Below are 16,643 nucleotides of genomic sequence, written 5' to 3'. Positions count from 1 at the left end.
GAAAAAAGATTAATTTTACAATCTGATTTCTGGATTCTCTTCACTCAATATATTTTTTTTTTGCTATGACAATTTTTATTTCCAGAACATCACTTGGGTTTTTTAGCAAATCGATTCCTCTTTTCAAGCCTTTTAGTTTTTACGTCATTTTTATTTTTTAAAAATATTTTTTTTATTTATTCATGAGAGACAGAGTCTTCACTCAATATTTACCAGATTAAATATAATTTTTAAAGGACTATTTAGCTTTCACTTCTTTTCCAAATGACTACGTGAAAGATGGGGTAATTTAAAAGACAAGTATTTATAAAACTGTGACTTACAATTTATTTACTTATGTTTAGTTGATGACACTAGGAGGCAAAGTCAGATGGCCCCCATCTTCCCAAGCAATGTGCTAACAAGGTCACAGGCCTCCTGAGACAACAATCCAGAAGTAAGTCTTACGGAGGAGAGGAAAGATAAGTGCTCGTCATACAAGTGTGAGGAATATGGGTTCAACCGTCCCCAGATCCCGCGGAGCTGTCAACCTGGGATGTGCATTCTAGGCATCCCATCCCAGACACAGTGTGCAACAGTATGTGGGGGAGCTTCTAGAAACTAGTGATCCTTGCAAAACACTTTTGAGAGACGCTCTTCTAAAACAACAGTTATTAAACCAGAATAAATTAATTTCAATATTAATTTGCCTTTTACTTTCCTCAGAGCAGAAAAGGAGAAAGAGGTGGATTTTAGGCCCTCGACCATAACGTGCGTGGCATCCTCATCCACTAAATATAATTTCCAGCCAGTAGAAGAGTTTTACAGTTATAGAATTTTTTTTTTAATAAAATACTTTAAAGGAACATTCCTCTGTGTTTGGTGACTCAGGGACAGAACTCTGAGCACATCTTTATAAAACTACTCACGGTCAGTTCCCCCTTTATGTTCGGTGCTGAGCTAACAGTGATCAACAAACTGATGTCTAAGTGGGAAGCAGTTCTCCTGTTTTCCAAAGATTTAAAATGAAAACTCCCCAAATCCGAATCTTTGAAAAAGGTGTTTTTTTTTTTCAAATCTTTGAAAAAGTTTTGATGTATTTACTATCAAAAATCAGAGGTAAAGGTTTTCCAATACTCTTTTGCAAAGTATGGTCAAGTTTTGCAAATTGGGCCTTGTTTCTTAATTTGCAGTCAGTAGCATAGTCACGCCTCATTCAACTGGAAGTCTCCTGTCTGGGACTCTAGCAACTTCCCCCAACCTAGCTAGAATTTGGAGTGTAAATAGAAAGAAAATGTTAAGCGAAATAAATCTCATAAAATGCACACATGAAATCATGCATCAATTAGATGCATCCATAGATCCCATGTATACTCCCAGAGCATGAAATAATTTTTGCAACTAGAAAGGTATCTATTATAACCAATACGCCATACTTTGAAATTCATAATCATTTTCCACTTTCACAACATTGTTTTATCACGCCAAGGAAGTAACGGGAGCCGACATTTGTACAGAAACCTTATGATCAATCAGTCCATCAAGTTTATATTTAATTCCTAGAATGACATATAAGTGGGAACCCTAAAAGTTCCTATTGCTGAAGATCATTCAACCCTACTATACATAAAGGTATTTCGGACATTAATATTCAGGTTGGATGGATGAAATCCAATTAAAATGGCTATAAGATAAGCCCATACGTGTTTCAAAAACAACTCATTCTACACACAACAGGCGAAGAGGGTAGGGGGTGCCGGGTAATGCAATATGGGAACAGTGTACGTGGAGTGGCGTAATTTGGCCTGCCGCGGTCTTTCACATTGGCAGGATAAACAGAGCCGATGGCAGCATGGAAGAGATCTGTTATTCAGTAAAAATAAGGCAAATAAATCAAGGAACTCCAAGAAAGATGGCAAGAGGCTGGATCACCCAGCCACCGCACGCTGAGAGGTAAAAGTTTCTGCCTGATTGTTTAATGACGTCCATCCAGATGGCAGTTGTCCCTACCTGTGTCACCGAAGGAGGAGGGCCACTTCCACTGCACGCAGTGCCACGGCTCCTCTGTGGGAACACAGGGCCTCGGGGACGAGTGTGCACGAGTGGTGCTCTGCACTTCTGACCTACATCTTCTGCAGACAGGCCCATGGGTTTCCAGGCCCATTTCTAGGACCCTCACCATCTCCTACCAGCGTGAAGAGTAAAGGGCATGTGGCACCCCTGCGTTCTTAGGAAACGTCTAGTTTTAAATCTGAAATCAGTGCAAACTACCTACAAACACGTGTTTCGTTAATGGCCCTGGTTGCTGTATTTTGCTGGGATGTGAATTTCCGAAACAGCCTTCGAAGCTGCGCATGTGACACCTGGACGATGTATTTATTGCTCTAGGCTGGGGCACAGGGACTGAGAACCCCCAGGCCGCAATTTCTGTGTGAAGAAGCCAACGAGGCTACCTGCTTTCCAGCACCCGGTGTCTCCTGGCTCTGCGGCTCATGAGACCACGAGGCCAAGGCAGGCTGCAGTCCGCGCCTGGTAGGAGGAGGCCGGGTTCAAGAGGAGAGAAGCAAGTGGGGGAGGAGGAGGTGTTCTAATCAAAACCGACTTTGTGGCTACTCTGTGGCTGTTGTACTAACGAGGCCGTCCACTTGCTGGCTACAGCTGTGGAATTTACTGCGCAACAGCTGCCGTTCAAAGTAGGAACGGGGCCTCCCCAGTGCTGCTGAGAGTGGGCCAACACGCATTATTGCTCATATAGGTACAGGCCCAGGGACACACATGCCTGCACGTGCTTCTATTTGAAATGAGAAAAATAAAAGCTTCCACTTCTATCCATAAAAGCTCCCAGGGCACGTTTATTGGAAAACGCAGCAGCTTCAGAAGTAATGAGCGCACGCATTAGACCCGTGCGCTCACAAAAACAAGCAGGGATCGCCCCAACCTTTACACGGAGGTGCGCACACTCTGTGGATACTGCTCTGCACCAAAATCCGTCCGGCTTTATGGGACAAAAGTGTTCTAAAAGGCTTGAAAAGCCACTTGCCATGAAACCAACAACCAGACAAGACCTCCGTCAACATGAACAGCGGTGACACCCTCTCCAGGGAGGTTTGGCTGGGAGCACCCAAATCACGGAACTGGCTCGGCCATGCAGATGTGGCCAGAAAAAGCATAATCAGCTTTTCAAAAACACCATCAGGAATTATGATTTGCCTGTAAGGACGAGCACTTCCGACCAATCCTTTTAGCCGGGGCTCCCACTGGGGAGGCCTAAGAGAGAGGAGGAAGGCCTGGGGTACAGAACGAGAAGGGTCCGAGCTGGCCCCGCCAGGGTCTACGTGCAGCACGGCAGTCGCCGAGTGCCTCTGGTGCAGCCCCCCAGGCTCCCGGGCATCAGCTCCCTCCACCCAGACACAACGCAGCCTCCCAGCCTCCGGGGAGGCTTCCAAGGCTCCCTGCCCGGCCCCGATGGGTGGACGGGTGGCCGATGGCTGTGCGCAAGCCGGCCCCTGCCTGCCCCCTCAGGGGCGCACCTCCCCCGTCACTGCCATCGAGCCCTGCGCTGCTGACGTTCCCTCGACGCCCCATCCCTTCCCATCCCACGGCCCCATCTGGTCCCTGCTCGTACCTGCTTAGAGCTCGGCGAGGGCAGGGCTCGTGCCGCACACGCCTGGCAGCCCCAGGCCCGGCCCGGTGACTAGTACAGTTGAAGATGCAGCTGAATATTTGGGGGACTGAACGACTAACTGATAAATGAAGTGCTGTCTAAAACCAGTGACCACAGATGGCAGTAAATAAAAACTACCTTTCTCGGTATTAATCACTTTCACTGCTGCTGGGGGAGAAGGAGTTTGTCACCACTTTCAGAAGATGCGATCAGAGTTGCAGGACCCTGGTCATCGGCACCGTGCTCACCCCCGCTGTCTTCTTCACGGTCTCCCACCCAACCTGTGACGAGCAAACCGGCCCAGAGCCGAGCCGCTGCTGGAGGCCCAGCTGGTGCCTGTCCTGCCTCAGGAAGTGGCAACAACGGTGGCTTCCTCCAGGAGCCTGGGACCCGCGAGCGTGGGCCGCTCTAGGACACAGGCCACCGTCCACACCCCAGCCACGGCTCCGGGGCCGTGGGCGGACACCCTGTTCTCACTGGGGCGCTGCAGTGCGTGACACCTGACCCCCCCTTTCATCGACGTATCTGTCCTGGCCACGCCAGGCCTACAACCACTAGGACACAAGCCCACCTTCGCTCTGGCCATTAAATTCAAAGCGAGAACGCTGTCACTGGTGGGATGGGAATGAGTGGCCTACTCATTTCTTCTTGCAGGTTATGTTTGCCTGGAGACCACAGGAAGAGGAGCGTCATCCGAAACCCCCCTCTTCTGACTGCGGTGCAATTTCCAGGGGAAGGTATTCGCAGAGGCAAAGGCACTTCTACTGTCCTGCCATTAACTGGGTGTTTACAACATCCGCCTTTAGCCACAGAGGCTGGAGGCTACAGGTTGTATTTGATAAATGTGACTCATCTGGGCTTAGATTGGAGTCTTCAGGGGGACGGACAAGTTAAAATTTCTTGAGACAGCCGAATAGTTCACAATGACCCTTTGGAGCCGAATAGTTCAAAATGACAGGGTTTTTTTGTTTTTGTTTTTGTTTTTTTTTTGGAATGGTCATTTTTGTTATGATATTTAAAAGATAAGATTTGTGACGTACATTTGGACAATAGGGTTGAAAAGTAAGACAAAATCGAGTACGCCAAGGGGCTTCCGTGAATAAATATTTGCCTTCTGCGCTATTTCTATAGCAGCCTGAATTATTCACCAAATACATAAATACAAGAACCATACACAAAGACAGACATTCGTTTTTTTAACCTTTTATTTTGTATCCATCCTTCTCTCTCTCTATAGCTCTCAACCTATGGACATATATTATTCATAAAGACTGTTAACATTCTGAAAACCAGGATTATTCACCTGCCATCGGTAGAAAGTTCCTTTAATAAAGGTGCTGATGAGAATTCCAATTACTCATTAAAGTGCTCCTTCAGGGGCGCCTGGGTGGCTCAGTCTGTTAAGTATCTGACTCTTGATTTCGGCTCAGGTCATGATCTCGGGGGCGTCAGACTGAGCCCCGAGTCGGGATCTGCACTAAGTGTGGAGCCTGTTTGAGATTCTCTCTCTCTCTCTCTCTCCCCCTCTGCCCCTCCCCCACTGAAAAAAATGAGCTCCTTCATTTATTCACCGAAGAAAAACATTCATCAAGTGATGTCAGGGCGAGAAGGCACAGGTGCTACGGGCGGCAGCGTGCAACCCTCTGGTCCGTGCTCTCCGGCAGAGGGAAAACAAAGAGCAAACCCCTGGATGAGCCAGGAAATACAGGAATGTCAAAAAGCGGCAAATGCTATCATCAGCCCCTTGGGGAGTAACACCCGAACCCCATGCTACGTGGAGGAGAGCGATGGCATTTTTTGGCAAACTGAATGCGTGACTTCACACCGAATGCCGTCCTTCTAACCTAGCCAACAGCCATTGTTCTGCACTGCCAGTTCCAGAAGCAGGTCAGGTGTCAGAAAACAGTGCAAAAGGTCCAGTGTGTTTGGGGTCAGTTACGAAGCAGGGGATTGGGATATTGGCACTCGACCTTCTCCGACTTCTAGCAAAGACCCATCGTGTTGAAGCGTAAAACATGAGGAACAGTACACTTTCCCAAACCTGTGACACAGAAACAGTGAGCGTGCCTCGTACCAAGCACTCTTCTGGTACACAGCAGCGGTTACACACACCCTCAGGCCACACTCGCTCCACTATCTGTATTGCTCCAGAAGGTCAGCTACCCTTTTCAGCTTTGCTCACATTGCCCCTGCCACCCACTGGTCCTACCACTTTTACAGACTATTCCTCAAGTCAGTTTTTAGGTCACAAGCTCAAACTTGGAACAGGGCAAGCAAAACACTAACATCACCCCAGCTACAGGACGGGCAAGTGGTGCCGAGGATGATTGCTCTAGTTATTGTATTATATGGCAGGCTGAAGTCATCCTGGGTTGTCTGCATGGCTTTTCATGCATTAAAAGCAACCTCTGGTCCTAACCCACACTGGCTGCACATTGAAGAAGGAGAGGTCAGGCTGCCAGACAGAAGAAAGAATGGGAAGGATCCAAAGGTGAGGAAGAAGAGGAGTGCGTGGTGGCCGGGCCCCCCTGGCAACAGCAGGCCCTCCTGGGACCTGACTGGTCCTTAAGGCAAACCTCTTTTTCCAGCTCTAATGAGAACGACAGGGTCTGTTGGAGCTCCTTGGAAGCAGGGGAAGACGATCAATCCCCATCAGGATCCAGTACTAGGTCCCCCAGGCCGAGGTGAACAGATCCAGAAGGCAGAGAAGATGGGGGTAGGGAGGTAAGGATAAAGCAAGACAACACTGTGACCGTCTGCACCATATTCTAATCTGAGGCTCTGAGATGCTGGGAAAAGTCAAGCTAGCTGGGCAGAGAGCCAGAGCGAAGAAAAATTAAGGAGAAGCAAGAGAAATAAATGCTCACAAGTGATTCTGTGCGAATCTCATTTTTGTGCGTATCCTGGTGTGCCATATTTCTACCACTGTCATGCTATGACTGCTAGTCAAGCCACATAATAGTTACATAATTTTAGCAAATTGAGATACGGTCATTGGCAGCCTTTGATCCTGGGAATATGTGCCAGGAGTGCGGGAACAGCCAGGCTGCGGTTCAGAGGCGGGCACACTTCCTCAGAGCCAGCCTGGGATGATCGTGGGGGTCCCAGGGCCAGGCCGTGCTAGCTCGTCTCCCGGAGAGGCACCATCCGGGATCAATCCTCCTGAGACTTCGCCTATGGGTAGGGGTCTTCATCCTGGCACTGCACACCTACGCCAGCTTTAAGAAAACACGCCGTGCCCTCTACAGGGGTGCCCTGTCTGTAGCTTACAGATGTGAAGGCTGAACTCCAGAGAGCCGACGGGCAAGGAAAGTTTACCGAGCTGGTGGCAAAGCTGGAATCTGATCTGTGCCCAACACCAAAGCATTTGTGAGGACAGTGGCTAATCCTGAAGACACCGCAGGACCTCCCTCTACGGACTGCTGTCACGTAAGCATGGTTATTGGCTTTGCTCTGCGTTTCCACACTTTAACGACCACATTAACCGAACAAAGAAAAGCAGAAGAAAATGACATCCCGTCGTATCAACATAGGACTTATAATATTTAAACACTAACTTGTGTGCCATGGAGTATTGCTGATAATTGAACAAGCAAAGACTTAGGACTGTAATTGAGAACCTCATGGAAAAAATGGTGGTATCCATCATTTCTAGTAAATACGCTGTGTTACTCCCGCTAGCGTTTTCTTCCCCAGCCTGTTGGGGTTTCTCGAATACGTATACCCGTCATGGAACACCCATCACCTAAGAACTGAAGCTACTGCCCATGTGTAGACACACACCAATAACAGAATCCTCACTTATTCAGAGCAAGGCTAGCGAACACAGCCTTTGACATGTGAACTACCCATGGTCTGCAAAACTCTAGTTCAAAAAGACTGCTTGCTAGTGGGGCGCCTGGGTGGCTCAGCGGTTGAGCATCTATCTGCCTTTGGCTCAGGTCGTGATCCGGGGTCCTGGGATCGAGTCCTGCATCGGGCTCCCTGCGGGGAGCCTGCTTCTCCCTCTGCCTGTGTCTCTGCTTCTCTCTGTGTCTCTCAAAAATAAATGAATACAATCTTACAACAATAACAACACAAAGACTGCTAGGGACTGAATTCTTAAATTAGGGGAGAAACACTGGGGGGAAGGGTCAACTAAAGTTGATAACCAAGGTTGCGTAATGAATGAACTCGAACCTGATCTAATTCTATGCCTGAAACAAGCATCTGGTAACTAGCACAGTTCAAAACAGTGAGTGATTAGCTGATAAAAGCAGCATAAGGACCCCTGGGTGGCTCAGCAGTTTAGTGCCTGCCTTCAGCTCAGGGCCGGATCCTGGAGACCTGGGATCGAGTCCCACATCGGGCTCCCTGCATGGAGCCTGCTTCTCCCTCTGCCTCTCTCTCTCTGTGTATATGTCTCTCATGAATAAATAAATAAAATCTTAAAAAAAAAAAAGCAGTGTAAACACACCTAAAACTCATCACCTGGCTTACTTTTATTCCCTACTTATTGACATCAGCCCACGTTTGATCATGAGCAGCGAGAAATATTTTACAGGAAGCACGTTTACAGCAGCCCGCGTTTGTGCCCTCGCATGCAAGTGCAGACACGAGGCACCTCACCAAAGGGAGTGTCAAAATGTTCTCGCTGTAGGGTGACAAAACAGAGAGCTTTCAAATTAAGCTAAAAATACGTAATAGGAACACAAGGAAATCTTCATTTGCCCCATCGCCTCTGACAGCTATGCCTTCTGATGTCATCCCACGTATTTTCCCTTAGATTAAAAATCCTGCTGACGCCTTTTCTTCCTTCCTGAAATGTGCACCTTTCCCCACCGCAGTGAACAGCCGAGAATCACACCACGCCTGGTCTTCCGATTTCTGCTCCTGTCATGCCAGGTGCTCCTGCAACCGGGGCTGGACCTGGGGCTTGGGTGAAAGATCTGCCCTGCTCACTGCCTCTACGGAGGAACTACGCCTGGGCATGCGGGCTACTGACTATACGGTCCGCCACAAGTTCTTCTGGGCCCACTAACTGGCTCTGGAATTCACTGCAGCGGTATCTGCGCGGGACCCGGGGCAGGCCCCGTGTCGCGCTGTCGCGCTCATCCTCACGGGCTGTCAGCACTGACCCTCTGTTCAAGAAACACATAATGGATTCTGGAAAATACGTACCTGATTGCACTCGCAGACAAGTGGCCGTAGGAGCCGCTCGCTGAAGAGCTGCTGCGGGAATTATTGAGAATCGTGACCAAGGAGTTGGGAGATGTCCTTATCATGGTCTGAAGGTCAAAGCTGTGATCGGACAGCGGTGATATGGACAGTGTACGTTTTCGGCTCGGCCGGGCAGACAGCCTGGGGCTGGGGAATCTGGTGCCTGTTACATGAACAAAACAGAACCCGATTACCTGCGGTTGTGCTCGGCACCTGCTCTGTATCGCGACTTGCCCCGGTGGAAGAAGTGAGGGAGAGGAAGCCGGCAACGTGCGGTGACAAGTACCTCTCCACCCACTGGTGATCTACTGGCTACAATTGAGGAAATTAGGGAGAAATATTTATCTTCCAGGGCTTACCTCGGGGGAGCTCTGTTTATTAATGTGCAGGCAAAATGATAAATTGCTAAACAAAAGGGAAAGACTTTTATGTGTTATCCCGCTCATTTCTAGTGATTTATGAATCTGACGGCTGCTTAGATATTCCCATCATTAATTCACCACAAGCGACAAAGACAGTGGTCCCCACAGTTCTACACTACACACCCCTCCCCATCCCAACATGCACCATTTTAAGGCAATGAGCCGAAGGAGAGAAGGAATTAAAGTATCCAAAGACTAAAAATTCAGCTTACTTATGCCCTCATTTCCCTAAGATTTCTGAAGTTATCTGATCCATGTATACTTACAGCTTTACTAACACAACAGATAAATGCATTACCCGAAATTAATGGTTCTCAATTGGGGGCAATTATGCCTCCAGGGGACATGTGACAACATCTGGAAACACTCTGGTTATCACAATTCTCGGGGTGCTACTCGCATCTAGTGTGCAGAGGCCAGGCGTGCTGCTGAACACCCAGCGACGCCCAGGACAGCCCTCCACGAAGGAGAATTCTCTCCCTCCAGTAGCGCCGAGAGTGGGGGAACCCCCCTCCGTTCCCCATACTCTAAAGGCATAAGCCCCAATAATCTCAAATCTCAGCATGGTTTGGAGATGTTCCAAGTTGGGACATTAATGCACAAGCATTAAAATATGGGCTTTGATGAATCTATTTTAATCCTCTGGACCTTGCTTCTCCAGTCAGAACTAACAGGGAATAAAGCATTTATTATTAGAAATCCAGTCTTTATTAAGACTCTTCCAATGAAGTTCTCATCTGGAGGTTAGTAACTCACGCGTAAATGTATGCCAACTTAATACAATGCTTTTTACCTAAAGAGTTAACAATTAAATATGCCTACTTGCCTTGAATATGGTAGACACTAGAGATCTGAATTTTAGGGATTGGCTATGAATGTGGCCCAGAGGCCCACACTCCACTAAGGTCAAATTTACGTTACAGGAGTCATCAAACTCAAGTTGAACGAAAGAATGAGAGCACAATCCCACTCCGTAAGAAGCAAATCAAACACGATTAATTTTGAATAATAATGGAGGGTTTCTATTTTAGAGTATGGGTACACTTTCACACGGGGGCACTACACTTTTGCAGTACCCAGAGCACAGAAGCAGAAGGTATAAGCCTTCTTTATAGAAAGAAGCCTAGGCGCTTGGTCTCTGGAAACTTCCATGGGAATATTTCTTTCATCATGGACCTTGACACAAGATAACAATCCAACGTGCTTCGAGACCATGTAATGAAACGATATAGATGGATATGAGTCTACAGAGGATCTCAGAGAATACACAGATATACTTTATAGTTAAAAAATAAATCACAAACTGGAGCTTAGGAAGTCAAGTTAGTACCATCCACGTGTAAAGCTGGAAAACCAATTTGAAAGATGAATATGGTGGCTCCTCAAATTTTTCTTTCAGACACATTCAAAACTGAGTTTCTTCGTTTAGAATCATTTTGTTATCAGCCTGATTTAGGTCGTGCTCCTACCAGCATGGCTTTCCCAGCTATGAACACATCTTTTACTGTTTAAATCAGCATCTTACTTTTATTATGGCATCTGCCTTTCACATAAATGTTTCACATTTACTCCCTTATGAGAAGCTAATTTCATCATAGTTTTTCAGTGAAGAAATACATTCCACTTCCAAGCAACTCCAGGGACTCCAGATTTAGTGTCTACTTTCATATAATCCTCAGCAATAACCCTTCTCAATGGGTCTCAGTGATCACAGGCAGAGTTAAGAGTAATAGGACATTCTAGACAGAGAGGATTCCTGGAACCCCTCTAATTCTTTAAATCACTAACTACATAAGGTGGCCATTGATGCTGTGAAGCAAGAAAGGTCTTAGGGGCCCCTTCCATCTCCCACAGACAGAGCCCAGAGGCCTTCCTTCATCCTTCCAAGGAAGCCTTCCTGTTGTTGCCCATGGCCTGGCTGGTTCAGTCCCTTTCTGTTTTTCTCTCCAGGGTGGGCTCTTAATAATTAGGTCTCCACCAATACGAATAATGTAGTTTTTGGGGAGCCCTCGGTTCTAGAATGTTCCTCCTAGGATTACTTGCTCTCTTGTCTTTTAAGGTCATCAATCCCAAAAGACAGAATTAGAGCCATAAAACAGACTTGCTTATTCTAACACGCGACATATAAATACTCTGTCCTGTAAGTGGTGGAAACCAAGATATGCCCCTTGTCGGCATACTTAAATGTCAAATGCTCATCAAAAACCAGTTTATTGTGGTTCCCACCACCTGAAGAGTCCTAAAGATCCATTAACAATGGATCCGAGTGACCAGCTAGATACCAGCTGGGCTCTGACACTGCAGGTGCACCTCCAGTGTAGTAATTTGGAATTGTTTTGCTTCTCTGTTGGTAAGGTCTCCTATGATTGAAACGCTGGGTGCTCTTATGTTATGCTTAACTAAGTGCTATTTCAATTTTTTTTTTGAAGGAAGATAGTATTTTAAGCACTTTCCAACCCTTTAATATATGCTTCCTAACCCCCTTATAAGCAAGCAAATGGAGAAAAGTCAGCATTTTGGAACGGTGATTCAGGATCCTCCGGGGAGGGGAACAGCTAAAACCCAAGGTACACATTTTAGAAACAGCCAAGAGAGAAGCGGCCCAGGTCTACACTGATCTTACGGGTTCCTTCGGAAACGGAAGCCCGAGCATTCTTATTGTTCCAACACAGAAATCTCCGATCTGCCTTTCTGTTAATTGTTTTGTTTCTCTGTTCTAATAAAGAATTCTGACAAAGAATAAGGAGGTTTCTTTTTATGTGATGAATGATAGGACATCTAAATTCCTACTTAATGACAATCAATTTACCATATACTCAGGCAAATTAAAATTCCTTTAATTAGTTTTTACAAAGTAAAAGGGTAGCTTCATCCTTTATTTAGATAAAAACCGCCACTGCCTGACTGAACATATTCTCATCAAATGTAGAAGGCAATACGGCTGACCTTCCAAGGACTCTCCCCTATTTTAATTCTTTATTTGCAGATTTTCAAATAACTAATTTGCATAATAACACTGAACTTTTTCCCTACAATCCCTAATTGAAATGTGGTTATGATGAATCTGAAACGTAAGCTCTGGACTCTACAAAGCCAAACAACACAACCCCTGCAGAAGATGGAACACGTTTCTTGTACTTTTGGGTGTGGTAATGAACTCCATGGAAAGCAGCGCAAGCCGGGACCCCGCGTAACCCAGCTGGGTTCGTTCGTGGCCACAAGAGGACGGAGGCTGTAGAGGCCACAAGAGGACGGAGGTTCGCCCTGTGTGAACCAACCGCCCTCTCTCCACTCAGGCCCGAAGGCTGCCTTACTCACCATCACTAGAGACCTGACCAGGGTACACCTGTGTCACAGAAGAACCCAAACAGACTGTAGATGAGAAAGCACAGCCACCAGGGAAACGAACCAACCAAGCCCTGGCATATGCCCTACTCAAAGCCATGTGGTTGTCATAGTCAAAGGGCAGTGGCCTCCGTTGCTATACACCTCGTACGACGTTTCACATTCACTTCCTGGCACCTGGCAAATGGAACTGGAAGAGTGTGAATAAATAAGAACTCTTGGATGTTCTGAACCGTGACACTCACAGGCTCATTTGTCTCTATGTCTAGATAAGTGACCCAAAGGCATCACCAAAAGCCTTGCGGGATCCAAAACTAAGTGATGTAAAAAGCATCAAGGATGCCATTATCTTCTACAGTTATGTACTAAAAATAGTCTTTCTGATTAGGAAATGCTTTTCAGTTTTCCTCGATTAAAGGTCATAGTGAAATATAATTGTTATTGTAAAGAAAACATATGAGGCAAAATAAACCCATGGAAAAAATGTAAAAACCAAGTCTAGGGTTTTTAAAGAAAATTTTTTATATTTTTTCAATTTTTTTAATGTTTAATTTTTTAAAGTTGATTTTTTTAGGGATGCCTGGGTGGCTCAGTCGGTCGAGCGTCCAACTCGTGATTTCGGCTCAGGTCATGATCTCGGGGTCCTGGGATCAGGCCCTGTATTGGGCCCCCTGCTCAACAGGGAGTCTGCTTGAGATTCCCTTTATCCTTCTCCCTCTGCCCCTCCTCCACTCGCATGTGCTCTCTCTTTCTCTAAAATAAATAGATAAATCTCTGACAAAAAAATAAGAATAAAATAAAGACTAAGTTTTAAAGCCTAAAATCTAGAAAACCTCAAGGAGTGACTGGGTGAGTACATCCACATCATCAAACACATCTCTTTTTTGTTATCAGGACAATCAGGGCAGGAGACCTTTTTTACACCTGCCCAATGACAATCGTCTGCATCTTCCAGTTTGTTGGTCTCGTAGAGTTCTACAAGGAATCCCACGATGGCCAGATATGTGGAAGCTTCTTAGAAAACCGAGCAGAGCAGAGCACCAATTATTCTTCCTCCCTCCCTGGTTTCAAAAGTTAGACAACCACCTAACCTGTGCATCCATCTCTACAACCCACGAGTCAGCATCCACCACCACCAGGCTACAGGAAAGAGCCCCCTCACTTACTGTCCATGGCATGAAGATATTCCATGTGGATGGCCCCAGCGCCGGCGGTGGCAGCAGAGGGAATGATGTCTGCGTAGGGGCTGCGCTGGCCAGCCAGCAGAGCCATCTGATGATAGTATTCCGCTGGGCTGACCCCAGCATGGGGGGCTAGGAGAGGAGATAAGGAGAGTACAGTGATTACTTGAGAAAGGTCAATGCGAAACTTCTCTCGAGACTTCCCAAAGTCCGTCTGCCCCGTGGCCCACATCAAGATGCCCTTTTTATGGCTCATCCTAGGTTAAAAGCTTAACTCAAACTGTGCTTTCACTGAAGTCTACAAGGTATCTTTCACTTGAAATAAAACCAAAGAAAAGGAAGAGAAAAAGTAAGATACATCATACAATTTTTGAGGCTTAGAGACACAACGAAGAATTCCAAATGATTCAAGCGTATTTACGTTCTCCTTCTCACGTGTGCCCCTTCCAAATTCAATCACTCTGACATGAAATCACTGTGTGTTCACATATCTTACAGGGGTAGAGAACTGAGACCCCTGTGCTATCTTCCTGGACACACTTAAAATCCTTCCCTCAGCTTCCAGCAGGAGCATCTGAGTCGGCTCTCATGACCTGGAGGGCCCAGGGACTACGAATGGAAAAGCCAGCATGGTTTTAATAATGCAGGACCGGGTGATAAGCTGCAATTTGGGGTTCCATAATTTTAAAGCTCCTTTCTCCCTTTTTTTTTCATTACAAAATCAGAAAGGAAATACACCTATCATTCTGGTGCAATTTACTGGCAAGAGTCAGCTCTGCGAGAGTGGGATAATAATCTGTTTCCACTGCCAATCTATGTGCAAAAGCAGCAAGATACTGTGGCAGTTCTAAGGGTGGTCTCCAGATCCTCCAAGATCTGGATGCAAATCCCAGCTCCTCCTCTTCCCGCTCCCAACAGTTTGCTGGTGGCAATGAATGTGACAGCGCTCGGCACACAGCATTCCATCAGTAAAAGTTAGTTTTACAATTATCATGTAGAAATATGGGTAATCTAACAATAGGTCTGTGTATGTTTTACACGTGTTCACGTGCTTCTTATACATGATAAAAATATAGAGATAGAGATGCACACGAACCTCTTAGCCTACGTGTGAGAGCCATCGGGACTTGAGTTTATTTGATTATTAGTTAAGACTCTTAAAAGTCAGGAAGAGGAAGGCACAGCAAACCAGTCAAAGAATGCTTTATTCATACTCATCCTCAAATGCCACAGAAAACAGAAGACAAGATGCTTTAACTCGAGGTACCACTTTCCACCGGCCCAACGAAATTTCTGCAAGGCAGGCATAGCTCCAAGTCTGCTGTGAGCTGGCCTCCCTGACCTCTCTCTCCCTCTGTTCTCCGGTGTGGTCATTTCCGCCAACTCCCAAGTACTCCATGGAGATGACTCTCCAGTTTTTCCCAGTGTCTCACCAAAACAGGAGAACTGACTTGGGTCTGACTCTCTTACAGTTTCATTTTTTTTTTAAATGTGAATCTTGTCCAAATGGCACAACGTATTCCTTAGGTACCTCATAAACTGTGTCCGCTGCACTGACTCAGAAAGAGGTGAGCTATTGGGGCAGTGCAGCTGCTCTTGGAAATACAACTGAGTAGATTTACTAAGAACTTTCATACAGCCTCTGACCTCTCCCCACCAGGCATGGCCAGCCCCAGGAAGGGGCTCCAGGGAGGATGTGGGCAGCACGCAGGTCCCACGGATCAGAGAGATTGGTGGTGTCCTGCGCTCTGACACAAGCCCCGGTGACTTGTGGGTGTCTCTTAAGAGAACTCATAACCTGCTATTTCTTTTTTAAAATATTTTATTTATTTATTCATGAGAGACACATTGAGAGAGAGAGAGGCAGAGACACAGGCAGAGGGAGAAGCAGGCTCCATGCAAGGAGCCCGATGCGGAACTCGATCCCGGGACCCTGGGATCATGCCCTGAGCCGAAGGCACATGTTCAACCGCTGAGCCCCCAGGCGTCCTGTAACCTGCTATTTCTAATTAATATGGCTTATGCAATACTGGACCTTCATTCAGACTCCAGCAATCGTGGGCAAGTGTTTGTTGGATGTGTGCAGGAGGTGGCAAATGCTCTTCCTGAATCAAAGGAGTGTTCTATAATTTGACAGTTATGGGACACACAGCTCTCATTAGAGTCTTGTGAAAAGTAATTAATTGGGAAGCTAATAGAACCAACAGGAATTTGACCCCTGAGAGCTTAAAATGAGCATCAAATATAATAAAATTAAAGCCCAAGTTTGTTTCTCTTCCCACTCCATCCCTCTTTCAGTTCTCACTGGGCACAGTCAAGGTCGGAGGGCACGTGCAACAGATCTGGACTCTCATGTTCTCTAAGACTTGCTACTCAGAGCGGGGTCCACGGACCAACGCGCTGACCTCACCTGGGAGCTTTCCAGCCTGCAGAATCCCAGTGTCCCCCCAGACCCACCCCACCCCACCCTGAATCACGTCTTGTCATCACTCCCGGGTGGTCCATGCACACCGTGGAACTTGACAAGCGTGAGTCTAATGGACACATCGGTACAAACGTGCCTCTCAGACGTGCAGGACAGAACAGTGTTGGTTGGAAGGCGAGCAACCTGGCTCGTTACACACGCATGTGAACAGCATCTGGGCCCCCACAAGAGGACGAGGAGCCGCAGAACGAAACTGTGGCTGGGAGCAAGGTGTCTGCAGCCAGTGAGTCCCACCCCTGCCACTTGGGAGCCAACGGGCCATGGTGCAAGTGACTTAGCCCCTCAGCTCATTGCTCTCCTCCCCTGATAATGGAGACAATGACCCCACCCTCAGGGACGTCCCCTCATGCCGAAGTGAAGCAGGCTCT

General features: G+C 46.8%; 1 protein-coding gene across 4 annotated transcripts in view; it reads right to left on the bottom strand.

The window, feature by feature from the left end:
• GLI3 (GLI family zinc finger 3) overlaps positions 1-16,643 on the bottom strand; it is a 269,322-nt gene that overhangs the window by 68,379 nt on the left and 184,300 nt on the right. For all 4 annotated transcript variants that reach the window (XM_041722637.1, XM_041722638.1, XM_041722639.1 and 1 more), the window contains 2 exons: positions 13,776-13,922; positions 8,804-9,005 (listed from right to left, as the gene is read on the bottom strand). In XM_041722637.1, coding sequence (XP_041578571.1) covers positions 8,804-9,005; positions 13,776-13,922 — 349 coding nt within the window. The remainder of the gene's footprint in view (positions 1-8,803; positions 9,006-13,775; positions 13,923-16,643) is intronic.

The sequence above is a fragment of the Vulpes lagopus genome, chromosome 11, assembly GCF_018345385.1.
Source record: "Vulpes lagopus strain Blue_001 chromosome 11, ASM1834538v1, whole genome shotgun sequence".
Lineage (NCBI taxonomy): Eukaryota > Metazoa > Chordata > Mammalia > Carnivora > Canidae > Vulpes > Vulpes lagopus.
This window is presented reverse-complemented; position numbering and strand designations above follow the sequence as displayed.